Below are 19,583 nucleotides of genomic sequence, written 5' to 3' on the forward strand. Positions count from 1 at the left end.
TTGCAACTTTGTTTTGAACCTAGTGTACACATTCGGTTAGGGCACATGGGTTCAATATTTGCAAACAACAATTTACAAATGGCATTGAGTGAGGGTTGTGATAGTTATCACATAGAGTGACATATGTAGTGAAGTCAGTTTGCGGAATAGGTTCAGCCATAATGTCAGCTGCATTAGCCATTATTTGGATGAGAAGTTTAGGCTGATGTCACCCATCATGTAGAGACATGGATATGCTAGGTGTGAGATGGCCTTTTGTATGCAGGCTTCACATGTACTTCCTCTGAGACTTTCAATGAACTATGTTGTGACAATTGCTGTAACAAATACAGTTCAAGTAATGTGCAAATGACCCATTGTGCAATTCCACCCAATGCATTTCCTATGGTAAATAGTTGCAATTTCTCTTCACAGCTGCAAACATGAGTGCCGCAGAGAGACACCACTTTGAAAGGCGTGCCATGCGATACCGGCACATCCTGCAGGTGCAGTCGGGGTACAGGAGGATGGCCCGCAAATACCAAGCAGATCGGGCCTCCGGGGCATGGTGGGCCTCACCACAGGGTGGCCCTACATTGCCCTCAACAGCCACCACCACCACATCCACCAGGTCTCCCCAAGTGGCCCCAGCAATGGCGGGGACAGTTGACCCTGCCCCGTCAGCAAGACCTGGACCCAGCCATTTTCAACACCCCGGACAGTCCAGTGGGCATCCAACTACTGCCACACCGTCCACCTCGGCCAGCACACAGACTGCAGCAGCCCCCCCTGTAGACCCAGCCGCATTCCTGGCATTAAGCCGTAAAGTGGACAAAGTTTTTTCCAAGGTGGACAAGCTAAGCCAGGATGTGGCATATATAAAGAAAAGGGTTCGCTCCATCAGGTGGACCCTACGGAGGGCCAACCTCTAGGACTTTTGCCATGTTTTACTTTTACCCCTCTCCTCTCTCCTCTTTCCTATTTTGTACTGATAGTTGGGTTTTGGGGATTAGTGTTAGGTTAGTGTAGGTTGTTAGCTTAGTTAGTGTTAGGGAGGAGGGTGGGGGGTCCTTATTCTTTCTAATTTTCTTTTTTGGGTGGGTGGGGGTCAATGTTGGGATTCATTTTTGTTAAAAAAAAAAAAAAATATATATATATATATATATATATATATATATATATATATATATATATATATATATATATATATATATATATATATATATATAAAATCACCAAAAAAATATATGATTGTTTAGGATAGTATAGTATGTGTGTAGGTTAGAATGTGTAGTCCTGCATGTGTCCTGTCTCATAATGGTGGGTGGGGGGTTGATGTTTAGATCGTTTCGTTATATGTGTAGAGTAAGTTTAGCTTAGGTTAGTTAGGGACAGTTGTGGGTTAGTAGTAGTCAGGTTAGATTAGTGTAGGTATGACTTTTGCCTTAGTTGCCTCTTGTGTGAATAAATAGGAATAAACATATAGTTAACCCTTAGCATGATGCATTAAGTGCTACTTTATCATGGCCTTGACATCAGTGTAGGTGAATGTTTTTCTATGACATTAGTGTCCTATGGTACCCACCACAGAAAATGGAGGTTTAACATGCCAGCTACCCGTGTGCTAACTTGGTAAGTATCCACCATTTGGGAGACCCACCATTGGTAGTTTACATCGATCAGCAAGGATTTGTGTTGATGAGTAGGTATTCTACATCACAAAGTGTGCTTCCAGACTTGTTATTGTGGGTAATTGAATAGGTCGGACTGCAGTGTGATGTTCAGGGAGATCTTTGCATATGAGGTGTTGTTAACACCCTTGTCTTGTTGCCTTCATTGCTGACCTAGAACATGTGTGTAATAATTCAGCATGACTTTCCTTCATGGAAGTATACTCAGAAAGGGTGATTGATGCAGTGTTTTCTTTTTTTGTTTGCTTAGATTTCGCTTCATAATTTCATGTTTTAGTATTGCATGGTGCCTACATTTATCAGCCACCATTAGTTGACTTGAATTGCTGTAGATGGAGCATTATTCTGTCCAACACAGCATGATTGTGTGTGGTTTGTCCCTTCATCAGTTAATCTCCTCAGGATGGTAAGGCCATGATGCAATCCTGGCCACTGCACATATGTATCAGACTACATGATGTCAGGACAGTTGTATTGACAAGCTACATGGTAGCCACACAGGCACTTTAGAGTTATCTACTGCACAGTTGATGTGTCAAATAACACAGAGACATATGAGGTGTGCAAGTGCTATTTATTGATAGGTGCTGTAGTGAAAAATGGCCATTGTCCATGCTTGCTAAGTCCGTTCTGGTGCATTCTTACATGGTGATCCTACAGAAGGGGTGTGGATGATGCTCCTGACATGCTGGGGTGATGTCACAGACAGTGCAGAGGGACAGGATTTGGCAAATGGTAGGAGAGAGACATTCACTGGCAATGGTGACAAGTCATACAGTGGATAGCAGAACAGTCATTGAGTGTAGTTGTAGTGAGACTGGCATTTGGCAAAACGTGAGACCTTGGTCAAAGTAGGCCATGGTGCAGGGACTAGTGCTTCCGGGTACTCTTCTGTGAGAATGTGATCTGTTCCATGTCTTCTTCTTCTGATGTGTGTGTTGCATGGTTTGTCCTTGTTGTTGTTGGTTGTGAAGGGGCAACACACACCTCAGTGTTAGAAGACGTGGAGTCAGACATCCCGGGGGCTGCTCCCTGTGAAGTTCTTAAGGGCAGTACTGCTGCAAGGAGGGCCTGCTGGTTTTTGAGAATAGCAGCCACATCACGATGGTAGGCAGCCAGGTCGGCCCTGAGGGGTTCAATGTTGCATTCGTGCACACGTTGACTGGATTGCAGTTGTAGGTGTTGTGTCAACTGGATGACAGCTGGGCTGATTTCCTTCTGTGTTTTTGCAAGTTCCTGCAAGAGAGATGTTAGGGCTTGCATTGCAGCTGCCTGATCTGCAAATGACATCATGCACGAACGCACCCCCTCAAGGCTGGCTGCCATGTTTTGCATCCCCACCCGCACCTCCTTGGCCAGCTCAGGCTGTACACCAACTACAGTTCTTTCAAAGCTGGTGCCAGTGTCGTCAGAGTCCTCAGCTGTGTTGGAGCTGGCAGGTCTTACAATTGGGGTGGTGGGTGGGTCTTCTGTGATGGCTGCTTGTTCTCTGCTCCTCCTTGTGACTGAAGGTGGGGTCTGGAGGGTTTCAAGGACCTTTTGGATGGTCTCCTGGGAAATGTTTATGGGCTCGTCATCCATGTCATCAGGGAAATCAGGGACAGGCATATCGGCAGGAGATCCATGTTCCTCTGCAATGAAACAGGGTACAATTAGTGTGTCTGTGTAGGGACAATTTTGCCGTAACATGCAAACCTTTTGATGACTTTACTTTGTGCTCTGGTTTGGTATTGGTATCTGCTGTCCTTCATATGGGCATTGTTATAGGCCGAGGGCCCACCTGTGAGTCACATGTATGATATAGAGTTATCAGACTTGTATGCCTAATCGCCTTAAGTGTTGCTTTGTACCAATTAGGGAATAGCCATCTTTTTGTCCTACTCGACCCTCTGTGTATATCTATTCGTATGGAGAGACATTTTGTCGCGTGGGCTCTCATTATCCTAAATGAGACTACTGGATTTCTAGGCAGCAGGATAGCTAACGGTGTGGGGGACTGAGTCTGACCCACTTGTAAAGAACTCTGTCACCCTAATTTCTTTTTTGTGCTCTGGCTAACTAGCAGTACCTCATGTCTCCCACGGCAAAGAAATGATTAGGCAGCCAAGCGCATGACATCTTTGGAACTTCTCAGGGAAGTCGTGGTCACTCAGATCCAAACCAACTCTCTAATTTCCAGTATGATCTCATATACAAATGACAAAGACAGTATTTGTTTTATATGATGATTTCATAAAACAACTGAATTTTAGATAATAAGGCGTGAGCCGCAATAACCCAAACAATACGACATGGTAGAATTGAAATAGTCACCAGGAGAGTAAAACATTAGAACAAAGCTATCATGGTGCCTAACAGTTTGTACTCTCCCTCTGCTTGTTCTATTTAGAGCACAGCATGTTAAGCTTCTAGCTTGCCTTTCCGAATCACTGGGGAGACATCAGCCCTCATACCTGAGCAAAGGCCTGTGATCTGGTTCAGCATCTGCAACAAGGCAGGCAGCGTCTAGTTGTGGTTCTCTGTTTGGAAACTCCCTCTTGCGTGTATTGGGACAAGGAAGTGATTTTATAAATAACATGTCATCGTGATCACAAAATGTCCCTACGCAGGAATGCCAAATCAAAATTCCTACCATGTCTATCGACAATGTACCAGACTGTATCCTTGACTGAAGCACAGAGTGAATATGTCATGGAGAGCTCCAGTGCTGAAGTAGGCAAAACAGTGTGAAATGTATAAGAAACAACACCGTAGAAATGGCTATTTGAAAAATAACAGTATAAAGCCCTATTAAGAAGCATTTAGTGCAAAGTGCACAGAGGCTCTACGCTGACAGCAAATGAATAAATACATTCAGGGCAAAGTGCACAAAGGCCTAAAGCCTGAAGCTAATGTGCAAAGGATACGTAAAACTTACCACACTACACTTTCACTGGCTGTGGGTGTTGTGATTGCCCTGGCAGCACACTTGCCTCTCAGGACCTGCCCCAAAAACTTTGTATTCACATTGACTTAAATGTTATTGTTATGTGGCATATCCTATGCATGGCAATGTTAGGATGTGATATGGATGTAAACATTGTTGATGTTTCTATATGATGTTGGGTAATGTGTGTTTAATTGGATTGCCCTGTTTATCGTATCAATGTCCTATTTGGTTCGCAGACTATGTAGGTGTGTTTCAGTGACCAGTTGCATGTGTCCCCTTCTCAATGTTGTTGTCTGAGCAGTATGACATTAGTGATGTTGCCTTGTTAGCCAGGCACGTGAGGGACCCTGACGTATGCAGCATGTGTGTGTCCTTAGTGCTGTGTGGCTCCTATTGCTGTTTACTTTGGCTGATGTATGTGTCTACTATGGGCATTGGCATTTGAGTGTACTGGTGCCTTTGTCTTATTTCTAGAACTAGTTGCAGATGTCCTCCTCACCCCCTAATTTAGGTATGTATGTTCCATGGGGAGGTTCCTGCCATTTGCTACTATAGCTGCACAGAGATCAGAGGTGTTATTGTCAACTGTTGTTGCAGTTACATTGCAGTTGTTGTTTTGGATTTTGGATTACTGATAGGGACCTAGTTGATGTAGGATACATTTTGACTGACGAGTGCCTGGATGTATGTTTGACATAGTGGCCTTCCCACCTGTCGCTGCTTTCCCTTAGCTCAATTGTTGTCATGACAGGATGCCCCCATGGGACTGTTGTTGGTGCTGTATTTTGTCGTGCCCCAGCTTCTGTCTGTGCTGGCCATGCCCCCTTGCCGTGCCCCTTTACCCATGCCACTTCATATATATGCTGACTTACATGCATTGTGTAGTAGGTATTCCCCCCCCCCCGGTTGCAGTTATCATTATTGCTTTATAATTCCCCATGTGACTTACCCTGCATGTGCGTTGTCTCGTGGTAGTCTGCGCTGTCCTGTCCTTGAATCCCTGTGACGATCTCCTCAGGGATGACGGCTGCGACCATCTCCTCCATGTGGTCCAGGGCCTCCTGGTGTGCTGGACTCCCCCCTCCAGTCTGCAGTGCTGCCTTCCTGTTCCTGGCCATTTTTTTCTTTGTCCTACGTTTGCAGTCATGCCAGCGTTTCTTACACTCGGTGACTGTTCTGCGTTCTTCAGCCACACTGTTGATCTTGTCCACAATTTTTTGCCATATGGCCTCTCTCCAGCTGATTGGTAACTTAGAGGTGATGAACAGTTGGTGCTGGTGTTCCGTCACCTCTTTAACCAGGATTTCCTGCTACTCTGCACTGAAGCGACACTTTCTTTTTTTTCTATAAATGTCCTGGTTCCTGTATGGATCATCCTGGCTGGTTCCTGGTCTGCTGTCATCTTCCTGGGGTCAGCTGTGGCATCTGGGATCCATTTTGGCTCTCCTCTGCTGAAAGGGCAGTGTTCGTGGGTGAATTTGACGCAATTGCGTCCAAAAAAAGGCGCTTTTCGGGTTGCGCTGTCGTAAATCGACCCACAGTCATTTGCGTTGCGTTAACGTTGGTTTCCTTTACGACTTGACGCCGCTGTGTGCGTCATGAAATAATGACTCCCACCTGTTGGTTGCGCGGCCGTGCGTCAAAGTATAAATTTGACACCCGCACGGCGCATCGAAATGGCGTTAGCCGGCGGTAACTTTTTGACGCAAAACTGCAACGGCGCAGCTTTGCGTCAAAAAGTATAAATATGGCCCATAGGGTTTTCACTATGAGCACTGGGTGCTGGCTAGCAGGATCTCAGTGAGACAGTGAAAACACCTTACATATATTCACAAACAGGCCAAAAGTGGGGGTAACAAGGCTAGAAAGAGGCTACTTTCTCACACAACCCCCTCCCCCCCAAACGAAGGACAATAAGGCTAACCTTGGCCAGTTGAGACTTTATTGTCTAAGTGGTGATAAGTAGAGAGTAGCTCTGCAATAGACTGGTTACTCCCTTTATCATCAACTATATGGTTACTTCCCTGTGGGGATGTAAACCACCCTGTTTGAAGTTTTTTAGCTAAGCAACAATGTGAAGATATATTTTCAGAGTTTCTATCAGTAAGTTTTAGTTTAGAGCAGTGGGAATTGTCCACTGAACCTATTTGTAGTGATGAGAATGCCAGACAGGGATGCTGTCTTAGTGAAGCCATAGCTGGACAAAAACTTTGTCCATATGGCTGGAAGAGAGAACAGAGATGCTGTTTCTCTTGATTTGGAGCAGGGCAGGGATGCGGTCCTATGAGCTCCACACTAGGGCAGGGATGCTGTCCTAAGTGTTGTGAGGCAGTGCAGGGTTTCTGCACTAAAGTTTCTCTGGGAGGGTTGGAGGGATGCTCCATGTTAACTAAAATGGTGCTCTTTTTCTCACCAATATGAGTTATCCCACAGAGAGGTACTTCCACCACAGGGAGTACAGCTATGCCAGCTGATGGTTCCCTTGGAACAGGTGCCACCCCAGGAGAGGTTTCTCCCACCACAGGAATGGTATCCTGAATGGCAGGGTGTTTAGGGGATACAGTGATACCCTTTTTACCTGTTGTTGGAGAGGGATCCTGAGTTTTCAGGCCTTCTCTCCTTTGCTTTTTAATTTCAGTAGAAATGAGAGGGAACAATTCCTCAGGGATACCCAGCATGGCTTCATGGGTATAAAACTCTACATCAGCCCAACCTGAGGCCTCTAGGTCATTACCTAAGAGATAGTCTACAGGTAAGCTAGGTGATACTACCACCTGCTTAGGGCCAGTAACTCCACCCCAAATAAGCTGAACTATAGCTAAGGGAAGAAACTTAGTGGCGTTATGAACATCACTAATCTACTACTGTTGTCCAATGAAGTGTTATTCAGGAGCCACTAGGTTTTCCGTCACCAAAGTGATACAGGCACCTGTGTCCCTGTAGGCCTGGGCCTCAACACCATTTATTGAAACTGTCTGCCTGTACTTATCCTTTGTAAGGGGAGAAGCAGCCAGTGTGGCAAGGCCAATGCCACTAGATGTGACAGAAACTGTCTTGGGACTGACTACCCCAGTTTCTATGATGGACCCATAAGTGAACCCAACTACACCCTTAGTTTGACTGTTGCCAGCAGTCCCACCACTATTACCACTACTGCTAGGGGCACTAGAGCTTGATGTATCAGTGGTGGTAGGCTCAGGGGGTTTACCTGGACAGGACTTATCCCGTGGCCTATGGCCTCTGTTTTTACACACAAAGCACCAAGGCTTTTTAATGTGTGCAGGTTGTGAAGAAGAGGAAGAATTTGTTTTATCCCCACCCCCTGAAGAGTGTTTAGGATTTGAAGAAGGATCTTTGGTTTTACTCTTATCCCCATGCTTATCCTGAGATTTCTCACCATCTTTCTTCTTGCCATCCTTGTCACCACCTGTATGAACTTTTCTGTTCACTCTTGTTCTGACCCATTTGTCTGCCCTCTTTCCCAATTCTTGGGGAGAGGTCAGATCTGAGTCCACTAGGTACTGGTGAAACAAATCAGACACACAATTATTAAGAATATGCTCTCTCAGGATTAAGTTATACAGGCTTTCATAGTCAGAAACTTTACTGCCATGTAACCACCCCTCCAAGGCCTTCACTGAATGGTCAACAAAGTCTACCCAGTCTTGTGAAGACTCCTTTTTGGTTTCTCTGAACTTGATCCTGTACTGATCAGTGGTTAAGCCATAACCATCTAGGAGTGCATTCTTAAGAACTGTAAAATTATTGGCATCACTTTCCTTCACAGTAAGGAGCCTATCCCTACCCTTTCCACTGAAAGATAGCCATAGGATAGCAGCCCACTGCCTTTGAGGGACCCCCTGTACAACACAGGCCCTCTCAAGTGCAGCAAACCACTTGTTAATGTCATCCCCCTCCTTATAAGGAGGAACTATCTTGTGCAGATTCCTAGAATCATGCTCTTTTACAGGATTACTATCTGTAATACTGCTGCTGCCACCATAGGGTCTAAACCCCAACCTCTGTCTTTCTTTTTCTAAGTCAAATGCTTCCCTGTCTAGATCCAGCTGTTGCTTCTTGAGCTTCAGTCTGGACTCTTACACTCTCAATCTATTGAGTTCCCTTTCTAACACTCTGTCTTCAGGGTGGGTGGGTTGGGCATGCCTTGCCACAGAAGAATGGTGTGAATGAAGAGAGGGAGACTTGTCCCTTACAGATGGCACTCTAACAACCTGGCCTAAAGGAGTAACCTCTACACTGTGATGAGAACTGACATCAGTCCCAGCCCTGCTAGGTGGCCTGCTAAGGGGCAGGTTGGGAAGGTTCCCTTCTAATCCTTTTACTGGGGCTACCCCAGAATCAGAGAGTGAACCATCAGCTAATTTCTCACCAGATATGCCAACTATGGTCTTATCTTGTTCAATGAGCATATTAACTAACAATTCTCTTGAGGGAATCTTCCCTACCCCTAAACCTCTTTCAATGCAGAGACTCCTTGCTCCTTTCCAGCTAAGGTGGTCATAAGCAGTTCTGGTCAGATCCAGAATTTGACCTGTACCAGACATGATAGAAAAGGTTTAAGGGACAGAAAAAGAAAGAAAAAGTTTCAGAACTTTTTAAGGAACAGGAAAAAAAACGTTTTAAACTTTTAAGAAGGTTTTGAAAGTTTTAGAGGTACTTTTCAGCACTTAGCAATAGAGTGAAAATATAGATAGAGAAAAGCAAAACTTTTTGGTTAGGTGTACATACACTGAACTTGTTTTGTATATTTTTCTCTTATTACAAGTACAAATGACAAAGTGGTAAGTAGTTGCAAGTACTTATCTCATCGCTGCTTCCAATGTAGGAGGCTGGCCTGGTTTGTAGTGGTACCAAAGGGTACTTACACTCTGCACCAGGTCCAGTTATTCCTTATTAGTGTAGAAGAGGTGTCTAGCAGCTTAGGCTGATAGAAAAGGGTAGCTTAGCAGAGCAGCTTAGGCTGAACTAGGAGGCGTGTAAAGCTCCTACTATACCACTGGTGTCATATGCACAATATCATAAGAAAACACAATACAGAGATATACTAAAAATAAAGGTACTTTATTTTTATGACAATATGCCAAAAGTATCTCAGTGAGTACCCTCAGTATGAGGATAGCAAATATACACAAGATATATGTACACAATACCAAAAGTATGCAGTAATAGCAATAGAAAGCAATGCAAGCAATGTGCAGTCACACTAGATTTCAATGAGAGCACATAGGTATAGGGGCAACACAAACCATATACTCTAGAAGTGGAATGCGAATCACGAATGGACCCCAGACCTATGTGAGCTTGTAGAGGGTTGCTGGGACTGTAAGAAAACAGTGAGGGTTAGAAAAATAGCCCACCCCAAGACCCTGAAAAGTGGGTGCAAAGTGCACCTAAGTTCCCCAGAGAGCACAGAAGTCGTGAAAGGGGAATTCTGCAAGGAAGACCAACACCAGCAATGCAACAACAATGGATTTCCGGATGAGAGTACCTGTGGAACAAGGGGACCAAGTCCAAAAGTCACGATCAAGTCGGGAGTGGGCAGATGCCCAGGAAATGCCAGCTGTGGGTGCAAAGAAGCTGCCACTGGATGGTAGAAGCTGTGGATTCTGCAGGAACGAAGAGGACTAGGAACCTCCCCATTGGAGAATGGATGTCCCACGTCGTGAAGAAGCTTGCAGAGGTGTTTCCGTGCAGAAAGACCGCAAACAAGCCTTGCTAGCTGCAAGGGTCACAGTTAGGGTTTTTGGATGCTGCTGTGGCCCAGGAGGGACCAGGATGTCGCCAATTGCGTGAGGAGACAGAGGGGGCGTCCAGCAAGACAAAGAGCCCATTCAGAAGCAAGCAGCACCCGCAGAAGTGCTGGAACAGGCACTACAAAGCAGAGTGAACCGGAGCTCACCCGAAGTCACAAAAGAAGGTCCCACTACGCCGGAGGACAACTCAGGAGGTCGTGCACTGCAGGTTAGAGTGTCGGGGACCCAGGCTTGGCTGTGCACAAAGGAAATCCTGGAAGAGTGCACAGGAGCCGGAGCAGCTGCAAATCATGCGGTACCCAGCAATGCAGTCTAGCGTTCGGAGGCAAGGACTTACCTCCACCAAACTTGGACTGAAGAGTCACTGGACTGTGGGAGTCACTTGGACAGAGTTGCTGAGTTCCAGGGACCACGCTCGTTGTGCTGAGAGGGGACCCAGAGGACCAGTGAAGCAGTCTTTTGGTGCCTGCGGTTGCAGGGGGAAGATTCCGTCGACCCACGGGAGATTTCTTCGGAGCTTCTAGTGCAGATAGGAGGCAGACCACCCCCACAGCATGCACCACCAGAAAAACAGTTGAGAAGGCGGCCGGATCAGCGTTACAAGGTCGCAGTAGTCGTCTTTGCTACTTTGTTGCAGTTTTGCAGGCTTCCAGAGCAGTCAGCGGTCGATTCCTTGGCAGAAGGTGAAGAGAGAGATGCAGAGGAACTCTGATGAGCTCTTGCATTCGTTATCTAAAGAATTCCCCAAAGCAGAGACCCTAGATAGCCAGAAAAGGAGGTTTGGCTTCTTAGGAAGGAGGATAGGCTAGCAACACAGGTAAGAGCCTATCAGAAGGAGTCCCTGACATCACCTGCTGGCACGGGCCACTCAGAGCAGTCCAGTGTGCCAGCAGTACCTCTGTTTCCAAGATGGCAGAGGTCTGGAGCACACTAGAGGAGCTCTGGGCACCTCCCAGGGGAGGTGCAGGTCAGGGGAGTGGTCACTCCCCTTTCCTTTGTCCAGTTTCGCACCAGAGCAGGGCTGGGGGATCCCTGAACCAGTGTAGACTGGCTTATTCAGAAATGGGCACCATCTCTGCCCATGAAAGCATTTCCAGAGGCTGGGGGAGGCTACTCCTCCCCAGCCCTGACATCTTTTTCCAAAGGGAGAAGGTGTAACACCCTCTCTCTGAGGAAGTCCTTTGTTCTGCCTTCCTGGGCCAAGCCTGGCTGGACCCCAGGAGGGCAGAAACCTGTCTGAGGGGTTGGCAGCAGCAGCAGCTGCAGTGAAACCCCGGGAAAGGTAGTTTGGCAGTACCCGGGTCTGTGCTAGAGACTCGGGGGATCATGGAATTGTCTCCCCAATGGCAGAATGGCATTGGGGTGACAATTCCATGATCTTAGACATGTTACATGGCCATGCTCGGAGTTACCATTGTGACGCTATACATATGTTGTGACATATGTATAGTGCACGCGTGTAATGGTGTCCCCGCACTCACAAAGTCCGGGGAATTTGCCCTGAACAATGTGGGGGCACCTTGGCTAGTGCCAGGGTGCCCACACACTAAGTAACTTAGCACCCAACCTTTACCAGGTAAAGGTTAGACATATAGGGGACTTATAAGTTACTTAAGTGCAGTGGTAAATGGCTGTGAAATAACGTGGATGTTATTTCACTCAGGCTGCAGTGGCAGGCCTGTGTAAGAATTGCCAGAGCTCCCTATGGGTGGCAAAAGAAATGCTGCAGCCCATAGGGATCTCCTGGAACCCCAATACCCTGGGTACCTCAGTACCATATGCTAGGGAATTATAAGGGTGTTCCAGTATGCCAATGTAAATTGGTGAAATTGGTCACTAGCCTGTTAGTGACAATTTGGAAAGAAATGAGAGAGCATAACCACTGAGGTTCTGGTTAGCAGAGTCTCAGTGAGACAGTTAGGCATCACACAGGGAACACATACATATAGGCCACAAACTTATGAGCACTGGGGTCCTGGCTAGCAGGGTCCCAGTGACACATAACAAACATTCTGGAAACATAGGGTTTTCACTATGAGCACTGGGTGCTGGCTAGCAGGATCCCAGTGAGACAGTGAAAACACCTGACATATACTCACAAACAGGCCAAAAGTGGGGGTAACAAGGCTAGAAAGAGGCTACTTTCTCACAACTGGTAATTATTTGGGGCTGCATCTCAGTCCATTGTTATTTTGCACACCATGCCACTTCTGTTTGTATCCAACCATATGCAAATAAGTTCTGACTCCAATGTGAACCGTCAAGCCCGAACTGCCAAGCCAGATCTTTCCTGAACTGGAGCAAAATCAACACAGGACTGGTCGAAGCTGAAGTGGCATGGTGGCTAAAAAATGACAGATTGGGGCGCAGCCCTGAGCAATTGCCAGTGACTGAGATTATTTCAAGTATTCCATCCATCACTTTTTTTTTATGCCCTAAGTGTGACGGGTGAACCCAGACGTTGGCCCTCTGCTCACTATGCAGCTGGATTCAAGCTATACCTGGCTGATGAGCCCATAATAATGGCAAAACAGGTCCTAGTTTGCTTGTGTTCTGGTTCAGCGAGGATCTGGTCTTGCAGTTCGAGCTGAGCGGATCCCATTAGAGCAGGGTCAAGGATGATTTGCATATTACTAAGTCCAAACTAAAGTGGCATAGTTGATGGAAAAATATGAATTGGTATGCAGCCCGAGTGATTGCCAGATTAATTCAAGCATTCACATTTACTCATTAGAGACATCATCTGGAGGGGTCTTGTAACTGGATTATTGTGTGGAGAGATCATGAAAATGTACTGTACCTAACTACGATAAATGCACTTACTTACCTAACTAGGATAAAATGTGCCAAACCCTCCAGGTTGACTCAGTTTTTAACCATTTTGACTATGTTACAACCTGCAGACCTAGCAATTGACCTGGAACAGCTGACCCAGACTCTCTCCACAGAAAGGTTCTGATCCAGAAACTTAAGATGATGCATTCCCTACTCTTTCCCTTTCCTCGTTACCCTTAAGATGCATTTTCAAAATCATCAGGCAAGCCTATAAGGAAGTGTCTGTGCTGCAGCAGTATAGAAAACAAGAACCACAGAAAGCATAATTCTGTATTGAGATGATGTGTTGTTCCTTCCATGTAAGACAGTACAGTCAAAGGTTTAAAATGGTGTCATAATTTGCTAGTACCACGTTATCCTGGTCATTGAAAGATGGCGAACGAATTCCAAGATATTTCTTTTTGCCTGGAATGGAGTTTGCAATCAAAGAATATGCTAGAAAATGTACAATCTGTGCTCAGTTTAAAAGATCACATATACCAGTGACTAGAGTCTTGCAACCTCTTCCAAATGCTCTCCCACTTTCATCCATGCAATATGATCTCTATGAACTTTATTGTCAATCTACTTGCCTATCTGAGCATTACCCCTGTGTTAGGGGGTCATAGACTATTTTATGAAGATAAGACATTTTATTCCCGTGAAATGACTCAACACGGAAATGAAACTGCCTTGGATTTTAATTGTTAAAATGTTCCACCTCCGTAGTCTTCCTGAGCTCATCAACACATACAGAGGAGCACGTGTCAAAGGTCTCTTGTTGCCTGGAATAATCAATGAGTCAGTACCATGCTCTTCAATTGTACCAGTCACCTTCCACAAACTGATAGACAGACTTAGTAGTTGAATCAGTAATTGGAAAATAAATTCAAAGTTTTCCCATGGAATGCCATAGTGCCTGGTACCAATTGATTGCATTAGCTGAATTTGCATACAACAGTTGTCTTTGGGAAGATTTGTTGTCCCCTTCTGTTGCTAAAGTTAACATCTGCAGATGTTTCCCAAGGAGATGTCCTGTTCCATAGTTCGCTCTGTAACCATTCTAGTACAGAGACACAGTAACATACAGAAAGCATCTCACCAACAAGCAAAGGCAGCCTACAGGTATTTTGCTGACAGGGACTGTAGAAAGACACCAGGTTATCATAAAAGGGGCAATGTTTGGTTATCTACTCATTAACTTCACATCTCAATATATTGGCTTGTTTCTGATCTCTGTGAAAGTTCAAAAATCAGTGATTCAGTCAATACTTCCTTCCCACTGAGATATATATCCTGGCCCATATTTCTGGGCTCTTGATATAGGGAAGCACAGTAAGTTACCTTGCCCTCTTTCAACAAACTGGGGAAGTAGTATATGAGAGACAGACTAATTACTACTGTCATACTGGAGATTATGTCACTCTTACAACCACACCTTGAAAGCAGGAGCCTGTGCAGTAAGGCGGTCCCTACTCATATACAGGCATTGTGCTAATTATACCTATTAGCCTCTGGCAGTTACCAGTGTGTGATTGCTGTAGCACGAGGGCTGTGACAAAGGGCCTCATTCTGACCCTGGCGGACAGCGGATGCCGTCCGCCAGGGTACCGCCGCTGAATGACCGCACCGCGGTCAAAAGACCGCGGCGGCCATTCAGACATTTCCTCTGGGCCGGCGGGCGCTCTCCAAAAGAGCGCCCGCCGGCCCAGAGGAAATGCCCCAGCAACGAGGACGCCGGCTCAGAATTGAGCCAGCGTAGTTGCAGGGGTGCGACGGGTGCAGTTGCACCCGTCGCGTATTTCAGTGTCTGCTTAGCAGACACTGAAATACTTTTCGGGGCCCTCTTACGGGGGCCCCTGCCGTGCCCATGCCATTGGCATGGGCACGGCAGGGGCCCCCAGGGGCCCCGCGGCACCCCCTACCGCCATCCTGTTCCTGGCAGGCGAACCGCCAGGAACAGGATGGCGGTAGGGGGTGTCAGAATCCCCCATGGCGGCGCAGCAAGCTGCGCCGCCATGGGGGATTCTAAGGGCAGCGGTAAACCGGCGGGAGACCGCCGGTTTGCCTCTTCTGACCGCGGCCGAACCGCCGCGGTCAGAATGCCCTGCGGGGCACCGCCGGCCTGTCGGCGGTGCTCCCGCCGACCCTGGCCCCGGCGGTCTCAGAATGACCCCCAAAGTGTGCTTTCATGGTTCTTCCATGCATTCCCAGATGCCATACTGATCTACATTCACCAACACATAAACCTATGCAGGGACGCCCAGGAAACGCATGGTACCAGAAACATTTATAGGATACCTGATTTTCCCCATATCATAGGGTGTATAGGTGAGACACGTGCCCATATATCCCCCATTTCATCTGGAATATATTTTCAGAAACAGGAAAAGTATACATTCCCTCTAAATTCAAGTGGTACGTAATGTCCACAGTTTCATAACTTATATTCTGTTGCAACATCCAGCGGCATAAAAGAACTTGAGGGAGTGCCCCTGCAAAGTAGATAGTGGTGCGGGACCACCACCTACCGCTCTTGCTGACGGGGGCCTCTGGAGCTCAGGAGCTCTCCCCCATACTGCAGGGACTGTGGGGGTTATGTTATGCCACTGGCAACATCCAGAAAACTCCCATGACTCCTACAAGTTTAGACAGCGGAATAAACAGACAGCTGGAAAAAGGGAAATTTGATGAGGGATATCTTTTCAGTACAGAAGACAAAGTTAGTGAGAGATATATGTTTGCGGTCAACTATTCATTATGTCATATAGCATCACAACTATGTCTGTGTTGCAGGTGACTGTGTTTGCCCTATAGCCATGGATCCTAACATCATACCTTTCTCCCACCTCCAGAAATTAGCACCCACTACAACAATGCACATCCTAGCACCAGGATTATCTTTGAGCGGACATTTGGAGTACTGAAATCCCATTTCAGGTGCTTGCACTAGAGTGGGCGTGCATTACAATATGCACCGGAAATAGCTTGCATGATAGCAGCAAAATGTGCCATCCTCCACAATATTGCCCCCTGGAAAGGCATACACATTGAGGTGTCAGAGGATGAAAATCCAGAGTCACCAGTACAGCAGCTAAGAGATGGGAGCCAAGCAGTGGATGGGGAAAGGTACAGGGATCACATTGCCACACAATACTTTGGGAGGTACATTGTCAATGATAATGCATGGTGTATGTGAAACACTGTTGATGCATGTAGACCAACATACATTTATTGTCACGTACGTAGTCTATAGTCAAACTAAACCCTCATTAGGAAATGAAAATAAAACTCTGCGGGTTAATTAACCAGATTGGAGTGAACGCAGGTCTGACATACAAAACTGCATAAACAGCTCAATGTTGTTGCCCCTAAGGCCAGGTGGGCTACCTCGCTGCTGTGTCTCTGAGCGCTGGCATCTGAGGTGTAGACACTGTTGATGCTAGATATGTCCTCGCTATCAGGCCCTTCTCTGCCTGTGACCCCTTCAATGCGGCCTATCTGTTTTGCATCGATAACAAATGTTATCTGTTGCAGACCCCTTGTTACATCGCCACTAAAGGGGCACATCTCAACCTGTACATTAACAGTCTCATGCACCGGGCTGCTGTAGCATGTGCCAGTTGCCCGATTGTCCATCCTGGCTGCACCATGCTTATCCCTGGTTGCCTGATCAGAGTCAGTGTTGGAGAGTCGTAGACACAGCTTTTTGAGCGCAGCTGCCATGCTGTCCATTTTCTGGTCCAAGTGGCGTTGGTTCTCTGCCATTTGTCTGGCAACATTTTGTTGTTAACTTCATTTTGTGTTGCAGGCATTGAATTTGCAATATTTACTTTTTCAGCCCTCCATGCACCTGTGTGTCCTTGGATGCCTGTGGGATTGACAGAAGTGTTTGTGGCACAGGTCGTTCCCTGCGACATTGCTGATGATGTCCCACTATACGTGGATGGAGTGATCTCACTATGGGAGTCATAGCCTGACTGTGGATGACCGTCATCATTCTCTGGAGATGCAGACTGGTGTGAAATGTCAACACTAGTGGGGATGGCATGTGATGTGAATTGATTGGTGTTGTCCTCCTCATCCATGTGAGTTGCCTCACCTGCCTCTGACTCTGTCCCATCAGTGTTCTGTTTGGATACACCTGTGTTGCAGAAAATAATCTAGTTAAGTTCTGGTTTAACTGTTTGTGTGCCTACTACTCATATGTTTGTGTTTCAGTTAGAATAAACTTTGATTATGTTCATTGTGTGTAGGGTACTACATGTCTTATGAAGCATTGGTGTGTTAACTTAACTTGTCTCTGTGGATGACCCATTTGCCTTGACAGTACAATGTACATGCAGCACTTACTTGGGTTAGGTTCAGGAGTTGAGGTGTCTAAGGGTCTGAATCCAGCAACTCCCTTGTACTCAATGGTGTCTTCCACGATTGTACCTATGGCTGTAGGTGGAGATACTGTGGAGTGCCCAACCCCTGTTACACAGCTCTCTACAAAGCACCTGGCAACCTTCTCCTTGGTCCTGGACCTGAGGTCATACCACCTCTTGCATATTTCCTTCACAGATAGATGAGAGACCTCAACATTAATGGTTTTTTGCCTGCGTGTCAGTGTAAATTTACTTTTTTGGGCCTCAGAGATGGTTATGGAGAACTTAACAAGCAACAAGTCGTAGTGGGTGCAACATTCATCCGTGAGGATTTTGATCTCCTTCTCAATGAATTTATATTTTCTCTTAATGCCACATCTCCTTCTCTCCTTCCTGCTTGCCATTTTGGTTGAGGTAGGGGTGTTGTGTCCAGCAATTTGCAAATGCATTCTCAAAATTGGAAATCGCAGAATGCAACTCCTATAACTGTGACTTGCATGCTTTGTGAGACTCAATTTCACTGTGCCAGACCTACATACATCAATAATTGCAATTCCCTATTTGCGACTCGCTATTTTCTGCAAATAGGGAATCACAATTTCTGGACTTTGTGCATGTGGGCCCTTCTTCCTATATCTAGTTTCTGGAAGAGAACAGACTTATCAGATAGGTCACGGGAAGCAAAGGATTTTGTTCATGCTTCTCAACTGGTGAGGAGGTTTCACAGACAGAATCCCTTGAAACAGTGGCTCTATTTTGTTTTTCAGTGGGGCGTTCTTTCAGGGTAGGAGGGTATTGTCATGATTCATTTAAAGAGTCAGGCACACAGGAGCTGGAGGTGCTGGAAAGCAAGCTAGTGGATATTTAGAGTGGCTGGGAGAGTAGACTGCTACTGGCAGTCTAGACGTTACCGTACTATCTTCCTGAATCTGGTGTAATTTTTGGTTGCAGAGTGGAAGATCTTTATTTAAGAATACAACTGGGATCTAATTTTAACCTCATGAATCATTTACTTGCTGTTAGTAACTGGGTTTCTGGTTAGCAGAGATATACACCCTGCCCAAGCAGTTACCATAATCCTAGTCAGCGTAAGTCAGTTACAAACTCTAAAATAACCTGTGCTTGTCCTCTGGTAACTTGACACAGAGAAGTCAGGCTTAACTTAAGAAGGAATGTGTAAAGTATTTATGCAACACTTCAAACAGTAAGACAGTTAAAACACCACACAAAAAATAATCTACAGCAGGTTAGAAAAATAGAGCTTAATTTTGCAAATAAAACAAGACCAAAATGAAAAAATGCAATAAGTAGATTCAGAGAAATGCAGTTTTAAAGATTTAGGTGAAAATAGCACATAGAAGCACAAAGCCCCAACTGTGGTTATCTGGTCATGCCACACCCGGACAAAGTTACTAGTTCAGGCCAAAGATAATGGGCACCAACCGGCTACAGGGACCCATTTGGGTCGGGTGAACACAGTCTCTTTAATCCTATTGCACAATCTGCATGACGTTGCTTTGTGAGGCTTTGCATCGTCTTTCGTTGGTTCAGACAAGCTGTGTTGCGAAGCTTTGCGGGGCTGTCTCTTTGCATCGGTCCCAGGGAGCTGTGCAGTGAGGCTTTGTGGGGCTTGGCATCACTTTGCATCAATCCCGTGAGCTGTGTGGTGAGACTTTTCAGGGCTGGGCGTTGCTGTGCTTAAGTTCAATGGACTGGTTGCAGCACAGCATGGCTTTGCATCACTTAGCGACACCCATCATCAATTCCAATGATCTGGCAGCTGCACAATGAGGCCTTGCTGGGGTTGTGTTGCTCAGCGTTGATTCCAGTGATGCAGGCTGCTGTGCGGCAAGCCCTTGGGGACTTTGCCCTACTTCCCTGTGGTTCCGATGAGGACCATAGAGGGCAGAACACCTTAGCTCCACTTCCAAGGGTCCTGGACTGGGATGGCACTACTTGGCAGGGTAGACTAACAGAGTCCAAGTGCTGAGGTAGGTGAATTGGAGGTCTTTTGTGCCCGTGAGAC

The 19,583-nt window shown here is 46.2% G+C and overlaps 1 protein-coding gene across 4 annotated transcripts in view; it reads right to left on the minus strand.

The window, feature by feature from the left end:
- Window positions 1–2,234: 2,234 nt before the first annotated feature.
- LOC138285077 (uncharacterized) overlaps window positions 2,235–19,583 on the minus strand; it is a 166,510-nt gene continuing 149,161 nt past the window's right edge. For all 4 annotated transcript variants that reach the window (XM_069224592.1, XM_069224591.1, XM_069224588.1 and 1 more), the window contains one exon: window positions 2,235–3,301. In XM_069224592.1, the coding sequence (XP_069080693.1) occupies window positions 2,541–3,301 (761 nt within the window). In that variant the 3' untranslated portion in view covers window positions 2,235–2,540. The remainder of the gene's footprint in view (window positions 3,302–19,583) is intronic.

The sequence above is a fragment of the Pleurodeles waltl genome, chromosome 3_1, assembly GCF_031143425.1.
Source record: "Pleurodeles waltl isolate 20211129_DDA chromosome 3_1, aPleWal1.hap1.20221129, whole genome shotgun sequence".
Lineage (NCBI taxonomy): Eukaryota > Metazoa > Chordata > Amphibia > Caudata > Salamandridae > Pleurodeles > Pleurodeles waltl.